The sequence below is a fragment of the Amblyraja radiata genome, chromosome 24 (genome assembly GCF_010909765.2).
Source record: "Amblyraja radiata isolate CabotCenter1 chromosome 24, sAmbRad1.1.pri, whole genome shotgun sequence".
Taxonomy (NCBI): domain Eukaryota; kingdom Metazoa; phylum Chordata; class Chondrichthyes; order Rajiformes; family Rajidae; genus Amblyraja; species Amblyraja radiata.
This window is the reverse complement of record NC_045979.1, coordinates 23,129,855-23,139,687: the sequence shown is the minus strand read 5'-3', so window position 1 is coordinate 23,139,687 and position 9,833 is coordinate 23,129,855. Positions and strand designations below refer to the sequence as shown.

Genomic DNA, 9,833 nt, shown 5'->3' with positions numbered 1-9,833 from the left:
GTGGTGAGGGAGGGATAATTGAGGGGCGAGAGGTGGGGAGGGTATGTAAGGGAAGGGATATGTGAGGGGAGGGTGAGGGATATGAAAGGCGGTGAGGAGGAGGGGTAGGGAGGTGGGGAGGGAGGTTGGGTGAATGACAGTTCAGGGGAGGGATGAGTTTGGGGAGGCAGAAAACGAATTACTGACAAAGGGGAGCAGTGAAGGGCTGTGGAGAAGGGGGGGGGGGGGTGTGAGAGGTAGAGATGAATAAATAGAAAGGATGACAGAAGGAAGAGAGTGCTAAAGATGAAAGAGGAGGGGAAGGGGAAAGTGGGGTAAAAGGATGAATGGAGGATAATGAGAGAAGGAATGGGAAGTTTAAGGAGTGTTTGTCAGGATCAATCGGCAGTCTTTGTTCATAGGACTGGAGGGATAGATGAGCTAGGTAGGATTTGAGACAGTTTAATGGTGTTTGGTGGTCTGCGTGTACCTCGGGCTTCAAGGAAGCCCTTTGCATGGTGCGGTAGCTAGAATGTACTGTAGTGGGTCCTGAATTTCCAGTAAAGGTTAGAATATAACTCTTGTTCTATTTCAATTTTGTCCACAGTAATCTTGCTCCAAGCCAAAATGCTGACCAAATTTGAGACAAAATCTGCACGAGTCAAAGGTGAGAATTATATTTGAACAATAAATGATGGGGATGTTAGTGTGTGGGGGATTTAACATGATTAAAGGTCCAGTGACATCTCAAATCAAAGGGGGGAAGTGTGAAAAAGTTCTGAATGTTATGAGAAGTCTGGTTGGGTGTGAGTGGGGGGCCAACAGGGAGACAATGCTGCTAATTTATCAGGCCATGATCAGATCTTCTCTTGACTATGGGTGTTTTGTGTATGGGTCTGCGTCTAAAACTGTTCTGGCTAGGCTAGATGTGTTGCAGGCAAAGGCTTTGAGGCTTTGCTGTGGAGCCTTCAGGACTTCCCCAGTCCCTGCCCTGATTGTTGAAATGGGAGAAATGCCCTTATGGTTAAGGCGCATTAAGCTAGGGTTACATTACTGGGCTAAACTTTGTGGGTGTAATGATACTTTCCCAGCAAGGTGTTTGTTGCAAGAGGTTGATGATGGTAACAAATATAACACATTTTTTGTCATTGTAAATCAGTGGGCTAGAAAGCTGGGTTTGGAACAAGGGGGTATTATAGAGCATACAATAAGGCTACCTGTGCCCTATTGGGTTCTTCCTGAACTGTTTATTGAGCTAGCTTTTCTTCAGGAAAAAGATAAGCGCGAGGTGACTCCAAGAATAGTGGAATATCTTAATTCAATCAGTGAGAGCACTTTGATTGTTTTTACAGATGGATCTAAAGATCCAGTTAGTGGGTGAGCTGGGTTTGGAGTGTATGTGGAGCAGCTTGGGTTGAAGATTGGCCGGCGCATTTCTGATGGAAGCTCTGTTCTCACGACTGAATTAATGGCAATTCAATGGGCTCTATGGTGGATTGAGGAAGCCAGTTTTAGAGAAGTCATTATCTGTTCTGATTCTGCAGCTGCTCTTGAAACTTTAAGAGTAGGGAAATCTAAAGCTCGTCCTGACATTCTAAATGAAATCTTGAGTGTGTTTTCTAGAATTGGGTTTGCGTATAACATCACTTTTTGCTGGGTTCCCGGGCATGCTGGGGTGAGGGGGAATGAGCAGGTGGACCTTATAGCAAAGGAGAGTTTAAGAAGAGAAGTAGATATCCATGTATCATTGGGGAGAGTGGAACTGAGAGAAATAATTAAAGAGGGCTTAACAAAAGAATGGCAGAGAGGATGGGAAATGAAAGTCAAGGGTAGACACTACTTTTCTATACAATCTGAAGTTAGGAAAATATGTTTCTGTACACCTCTGTCCCGTAGGGACTCAGTTAAACTGTGTAGATTGAGGTTGGGACACTGTGGGTTAAATTACTATTTGTGCATTGTAGGGAAACATGTTTCTGGCTTGTGTGAATGTGGGAGTAATGAGACAGTTAAGCATGTTTTCCTAGAATGTAAAAAGTATAGGGTAGAAAGAAAAGTATTGTTTGTTAGACTGACAGGACTTGGAGTTGAGGCTTTTTCTGTTTTATCTTTGTTGGGGCACAGTGAGAAACATCAACTGATATCCAGGGCTGTTCTTCAATTCCTGCAAGTTACAGGACTGTATGTAAGAATTTAGTTCAAACTTTGACCTGTGGAGGGCAGTAATACGCTTAGCAGCGTCTACACGTCTACGTCTCCTTTCAACATCTCCACTGACCTCCTTACCCCTCCTCCACACTGCTTCCTCTCCCAGTTTGACCTGGTCACCCCTATTGAAATCTCCAAACTCATCAGCTCTTCCAAACCCACTACCCGCTCCCTCGACCCTCTCCCCACTCCCCTGCTGAAGTCCTGCCTCCCCGTTCTCTGCCCCTACCTCACTAATCTCTTCAACTCCTCATTGTCCCAAGGAATTGTCCCCTCCGCTTTCAAAACTGCTGCCGTTACACCAATCTTAAAGAAACCTGGTCTTGATCCCTCCTCTCTCATTAACTACCGCCCAATCTCAAACCTCCCCTTTCTTTCAAAAACCCTGGAGCGTATCGTTGCGTCGCAACTTCATTCCCACCTCCTTGCGTATAACCTACTTGAACCCCTCCAATCTGGCTTTCGCCCCCTCCATAGCACAGAAACTGCTCTCCTCAAAGTCCTCAACGACCTCCTCACCTCTGCTGACACTGGTTCCCTCAACATCCTCATCCTCCTCGATCTGAGCGCAGCCTTCGATACAGTGAACCATAACATCCTGCTCACCAGACTCAAAGACCTTCGGCATTGAAGGCTCTGCACTCAGCTGGCTCCGTTCCTACCTTTCCAACAGATCCCACTTCATCTCTCTCCACAACCACACCTCCTGCTACAGCCGCAGTCACTCAAGGCGTTCCCCAAGGCTCCGTACTCGGCCCCCTCCTCTTCATCATCTACATCCTCCCCCTTGGTCAGATACTCCGCCACTTCAATCTGGACTTCCACTGTTACGCTGATGACACCCAGATTTATCCTTGGCACCAAATCCCCCCACAACCCCCCCCTCTCCCATATCAACTCCATATCCCATGTCAGCTATAAAAACCTGGATGCAACACAATTTCCTCAAACCAAACAGCGATAAGACAGAATTCCTCCTCATAGGCTCCAAAGCCACACTCAGCAAAATCAACAACCCCACTCTCACCATCGACGGCACCACTGTCTCCCCATCTCCCCAGGCCCGTAACCTTGGCGTGATCTTTGATTCCACCCTCTCCCTTGAGCCTCACATCCGCCATGTCATTAAAACCTCCTTCTTTCATCTCCGCAACATAGCCAAACTCAGACCCTCTCTCACACCGGCCACTGCTGAAAGACTCATCCAAGCCTTCATCTCCTCCCGACTGGACTATTGCAACTCACTTCTCCTTGGCATCAGCTCCACCTACATCAACCGACTCCAACTGGTCCAGAAAGCAGCCGCCCGACTCATCATCCATACCAAATCCTGGCATCACATCACTCCAGTCCTCAAACAACTTCACTGGCTTCCCATCTCCCACCGGATCACCTACAAAATCCTGATCCTCACCTACAAAGCCCTCCACCATCTGGCCCCCCCCCATATCTCATTGACCTACTCTCCCCCTACCAACCCTCACGGTCCCTCAGATCCACATCAGCCGGTCTCCTCTCCATCCACAAGTCCAACCTCCGCAGTTTTGGGGACAGAGCCTTCTCCAGGGCAGCTCCCAGGCTCTGGAACTCCCTCCCCCAACTGATCCGCAATTCCGTGTCCCTCGCCATCTTCCAGTCCCGCCTCAAGACCCATCTCTTCACCTCTGCCTATCCTTAGCCCCACGTCCCCGTCCCTTTTCATCTGTGCATTAATTGCCTCATACTGTGTTTTGTATTGAATTCTGTCTTTACTTTGTGTACTAGTCATGTCTCTACTATTTATTTCATTCCCCTTACATGTTTTTCCTCTACATGCTCAATTTTTGTAAGGTGTCCTTGAGACTCTTGAAAGGCGCCCATAATTTAAAAAAAAATAAAAATAAAATAATAATTATTATTACACTGCCGGAATCCTACAAGAAGAAGAAGCAGAAATCAAAGGGGGTCAGTAGTTTGTCATCCAATCATTGGTTACATCACTGAAGGTCTATTCGCCTCATTTCTTACGCAGTTCCATCCTGAATGCCACAATGAAGCTGCTGGCTTCACTTGCTTTCCACCTTGCTGCATTCCAGGCACATGCTGCATAAATACAATTTCTTGATATCATTACATTCTCTTCCCTTTTATAGTATATTCTCTAATGCTTGCGCCTCCACCAAAGGGACATCCTCCCAACTCTCTTCCAGACCTCTTGTTTTATTTGGTTGTTCATACGTTGTAGGAGCAGTACTAGACCATTCGGCACATCAAGTCTACTCTGCGATTCAGTCATGGTTGACTTATCTTTCCCTCTCAACCCCATTCTTCTGCCTTCTCCCCATAACTCATGACACCCCTCCTAATCAAGAATTTATCAATCTCTGTCATTAAAATACCAAATCTCCACCCCTTTCACAAACCTGTTTGTATCCTGCTGCCATCTATCAGAGTTCTCATCACTGTTCATGTATTTAGTAAAACATGCACTGCAATGAGTTGCAGACTGGCATCTAAGTAGGGTTTGTGTACAGAGTAGATCCCTGGGAATTGGTTGCTGGCTGGAATCTAATTGAGGAATTTGGTGTGTTTAGTGAATGAACCCCAGGAATGCATCGGAGGCTGGAACCTATTTTCGGGGTTTGTGAAATAGTTATAAAATAATATAATAAAATTAATTTTATTAAATTAATAAACTTTAATAATACTTACAATATTAAAATATTTGTTATTGATGCAAAATAATTGTTTCAATAACTTTGTGTTACTTTTAAATAGATTATTTAAAGTGTATATTTAAATATAGATTTAAATCTATAAATCTCTAAACAGGTACTGGGGGAGAAATTAGTCTGGGATTTATCACATGCATTATCCAAGAACTTGATTGATTCTGGTGATTTTGAGTGCACTTGTTACCTGGTTCTTCCTCTTTCTCTCTTGCCCACATGCCTTCCCTCCTTTGTGTCTACCTTCCCCCACCTATCCCATGGCAGGGCTGAGTTTCCACTCTAAGCGCCCATGGATCCTGGCCAGTCTGCACAATGGGGTGATCCAGCTCTGGGACTACCGTATGTGCACCCTGATAGACAAGTTCGATGAGCACGATGGTAAGGCTGGTTGGGTGAGAGGTACCTGAAGAGCTGCAGCAGGCAGATGGGAGAATGGGTGGAGATCAGAGGCTCGGAACATGCGATTGCCTGTTCAGTACGGAACTAAGGGGAAGTGGGTTCACCCAGCCGTTTGTCACTGTTTGAGACAGACCAATATATTTTTTGGGTACTTGAGGGATTTGGGGTTGGTGAAGAAAAGTATTGCCATCTTACAGAATTCCACAGTAGACTTGAAGGTTCAAATGGCCTGCTATTCCAATTTGGTTTCTTCACTTTGGGTTAACTACTTATTTAGTCACCCGCCACCCTGACTTCTCCCACCCTCCTCCACACAGACCCCATTGTGTGAAGAGAGGGAAGGTCTCCTTGTGGCTTGATCGTCTCTGTGAAGAGAGTCTGGGGGGAAGGGGTGGGAGAAAGGTTACTGGTTTGGTGGAGGAGAAAGGTCAATGGTGGGGGGTGGGGGAAGACAGGTTCATGGTTGGGGGGGGAGATAGGTTAATGGTGGAGGTGAGTAAGAAAGGTTCTGGTTGTAGGGGGACGGAGAAAGGTTTCTGGATGTGTGGGGGGGAGGAGAAAGGTTACCAATGGTGTTGGTGGGGGGAAGAGAAAGGTTAATGGTTGTGAGGGGAGTAGAAGGGTTAATGGTTGTGCGGGGAAGAAAGATTATTTCTGACGAACTGTTCTCTTCAAACACCACCGCCACCTGCAGGTCCCGTACGAGGCATCGACTTCCACAAGCAGCAGCCCCTCTTTGTTTCTGGTGGAGATGACTACAAAATCAAGGTAAGAGATCAGAGGCAAAGCTCCCATCGCAGAAGTCGGAAGCAGAACATCGTGTTAGGCGATTCAGTCACTGATTTCACCTCACAATACAAATGAGGAGTGAGCAGAGCACTCTCTCACCTCACTGGGTAAGCGCGGCAAATCCCAAGCAGCTCGACGGCATCCAGGGAACAGCAGTTGTTTAATTGACTCTCCAGCCATCATCTTAAACATTCCCTCCTTCCGTGGACCACTGATACACACTAGCTGGGTGGCATGGTGACACAGCGGTAGAGTTGCTACCTTCCAGCGCCAGAGACCCGGGTTCGATCCTGACCATGGGGTGCTAACTATACAGAGTTTGTACGTTCTCTCCGTAACTGCGTAGATTTTTCCCGGGTACTCCACAGTTTCCTCCCACACTTCAAAGAAGTACAGATTTGTAGGTTAATGGCCTTCGGTAAAAATTGTAAATTGTCCTTAGTGTGTAGGTTAGTGCTAGTGTTGTTGGTCGTTGCAGACTCGATGGGCCGAAGAGCCTGTTTTCAAGCTATATCTCTAAACGATAAAACTAAACTAGCTGCAGTTGTGTACCTTATGCAAATTGCATTGCAAATACTCAGCCAGGCTACCTTGACAGCATCTCTCAATCTCGCCACCACTATCATCAGGAATGGAAAGGTGGTAGGGGATGTAGGAGTGGGAAATCTATTACTAGTCCACCATCACTGGATCTGAATCCTGGAACTCCCCAACAGCACTATGGGGGCACTTTCATCAGAACGACTGCACTAGGTCATAGAGGCAACTTACTCCCACCACCTCATTGGCAACGACTGCTGGCCTTGACTGCAAGTCCCAGATCGCATAGTAATGTGGCGAGAAAATATTGTCAAGTGTTTGCATTAATGATTGAGCGGATTGAGAAAATGATTGAAATTCTATCCCACGCACCAAGGTTTGGAACTACAAGCTGAGACGATGCCTCTTCACGTTGCTGGGTCACCTGGATTACATCCGTACCACCTTCTTCCACCACGTGAGTGCAGGACCCCAGGAAAGGCGGGAATGTTGGATTGTGGAGGGAAGATTGAAGAGTATAGCGGAGGGAATGTTTTGGGAATGAAGGTAAAGGGGAAGATGGCTGAAGGGAAGGAGAATGGGTGGGGGAAGGGAAGGTGGTGGGTAACGAATGAATGGAGGAAGGGTGGATGTGGAAAGAGGGGCCGAATGGGGGAAGTTAGGAATGACGGACCAATTGGGGGTAGGTTTTGAATGATGGTCCAATGGGGTAAGTTGGGAATGAGGGGTTCAAGGCTGGGCTATGGAACGTAGAGGGTATGAGGAAAGGAGTGGGTAATGAAAGGAGGGAGTGAGGAGAACAATTTATTGAGTGGAGAAGAATAGAGGAACAGGAGTTGGTGGGTAGAAGATGATGAGGGGAATAAGGAGTGAGTTACGGAGAGGGCAAGGAAGATGCCGTGTGAATAAGGAGGAAAAGCTGTCTGAAGCAATAGGGTTTCCAGGTTTTCAGGACAGTGATCCAGGAATCTTTCTCACAGGAATATCCATGGATCTTGAGTGCCTCGGATGACCAAACCATCCGGATCTGGAACTGGCAGTCGAGGACCTGTGTGTGGTGAGTTGATGGATCCTGCAGCTCCAGCTCGGTAACTCCCCCTCCCTTTCCCCACTTAATCACCAGTGATGGGTTCTGTCGTTCTCCTGGTTTCAGGAAGTTCTGGGACAACGGGGAGGGGAAGGGGGCATGAAAACCATTATACACTGGCGTGAGTGTGGTGGTGGGGAGGGGGGGAGGGCTATTGTCCAGGAAGTGATACGTTGAACTCTGATGCCTTTTGTTTTCTTTCCCTCTTCTTCCTCCCCCCCCCCCAACTTTTTTCCCTCCTTTTCTACCCATCTCTCTATTCCACCCCACCCCCACTTCTCTGTCCCACAGTGTACTCACTGGACATAATCACTATGTGATGTGTGCCCAGTTCCATCCCTCTGAGGACTTGGTCGTCTCGGCAAGCCTGGACCAAACTGTCCGTGTCTGGGATATTTCTGGTGAGAACTGACTTCTGAGTCGGCTCGCGGCATGTGGTGGGGGGGGGGGGGTTTGCAGTGTTCGGACGCAAAGACCTTCCTTCTGTGACGAGCATTCGTTCTTATGGCCTAGCACAACGCCCCTCCCCATCCCATATCATGTTAATTGGTGGACACCCCACCAGTGCCACCCACAGTCATTGGCTGATTGAAAAGCGCTGTATGCCTCATGGGTGCCTTCTGATTAGGCAATTTGCTTACCGTATTGGGCATTGACTGGTTGATCGAGGACATTGTGCGCGAAAAAAATGGCCATAATTAGCTGCAATTGGCCCTCGTTGTTAGGGCGTATTGGGACATGGCCCTTCCTTGGACTTCCCGTCTGTGTAAACTATCTTCATTGTTGCTGAGCTTCATCTGAACCATCCCCCAAGCAAGGTCCTTCCCGTTCTCCAATTTTCTTCCAACCTCTGTAAGTCAGGAATAGCACACCATTATCCTCATCTCTTCCCGGCACTTGCCACACTCACCATATTCTACCTGCTTCCTCAGGTCTGAGGAAGAAAAACCTTTCCCCAGGAGCAGTGGAGAGCGATGTCCGCGGGATATCGGGTGTTGACTTGTTTGGGACTACTGATGCCGTTGTCAAGTATGTTCTGGAGGTAAGGCTGTGCATAGGGGGCTGACAGAGAGAATCATCTTCACTGTCCCTTTACCCACTCCTCGGACATGGGCAAGACATAGTGAGGCTTCCTCTCTATAGTCCCATCTCTACACTCACAGGGAATGGGTTAGACCGAGTGAAACTCACTCTACACTGATCTGTTACACACTCCCAGGGCTACAGGTTAGCTGCAAAGTGAAACTACTTCTGCACACACTGCCTAAGCAGAGGGTAGATATATAGGAAAACAAGAAAGTAGTACATGGCTCGTTCACTTAAAGCTATCCTGCCATTCAATATGACCGTGTGATCCAAGGTGGCCTTAATTCTTTCATCTTTCCCTGGAGGAGGGTGGTTATGAAGACGTATGATATGCTAGCCTTCATTGATGGGGGAATTGAATACACGAGTCGGGACTTTGGTTAGGCCGCATTGAGAATATTGCACCCCATTGCAGGAAGATGTGGAAGCTTTGGAGAGGATATGGAGGTGGTTTACCAGAATGTCACCTGGATTAAAGAGTTTCAACTACAGGAAAAGGTTGGATAGACTTGGATTGTCTTGGAATGAACGTTGGAGTTTGAGGCGAGATTTGATAGAAATATTTAATTATGAGAGATAGATAGGGTAGACAGTTAGAACCTTTTTTCCCCAAGGTGGAAATGCCCAACACTTGAGGGCATAGCTGTAAGGTGAGAGGGGGGAAGTTTAATGGATATGTGCGGGAAAGCATTGCTAAGAATGGTGGTGGAGGCAGATATGATAGCAGCGTTTAAGAGGCTTTTGGATAGGCAACATGTAGCTGCATGGAATGGAGGGATGTGGAGCACGTGCAGACAGATGAGATCAGTTTAACTAAGCATGATCTCCGACATGAACATTATGGGCCAAAGGACCTGTTTCTGTGCCATACTGTTCTATGTTCTATCACATCTTTATCACCTTAAATATATCAACTCATTTAGCCTCTGGGGCAGAGAATTTTAGAGATTTATCACACTCAGAAGAAATTCTCTTATTTTGTAGCGATATCTCCTTGCTCGGGATTCTCCCACTGCTGGAAATATTCCAGCTTC

The 9,833-nt window shown here is 47.1% G+C and overlaps 1 protein-coding gene across 5 annotated transcripts in view; it reads left to right on the top strand.

Annotated features, from left to right (window-relative positions):
* Positions 1-9,833, top strand: part of copa (COPI coat complex subunit alpha) — a 35,043-nt gene that overhangs the window by 800 nt on the left and 24,410 nt on the right. For 3 of the 5 annotated variants that reach the window (XM_033042638.1, XM_033042643.1, XM_033042642.1), the window contains exons 2-8: positions 587-646; positions 5,163-5,276; positions 5,992-6,065; positions 7,003-7,083; positions 7,607-7,683; positions 8,005-8,114; positions 8,646-8,755. In XM_033042638.1, the coding sequence (XP_032898529.1) occupies positions 587-646; positions 5,163-5,276; positions 5,992-6,065; positions 7,003-7,083; positions 7,607-7,683; positions 8,005-8,114; positions 8,646-8,755 (626 nt within the window). Of the gene's footprint in view, positions 1-583; positions 647-5,162; positions 5,277-5,991; positions 6,066-7,002; positions 7,084-7,606; positions 7,684-8,004; positions 8,115-8,645; positions 8,756-9,833 lie in introns of all 5 variants that reach the window. The other 2 variants (XM_033042640.1, XM_033042639.1) reach the window with 2 other exon arrangements.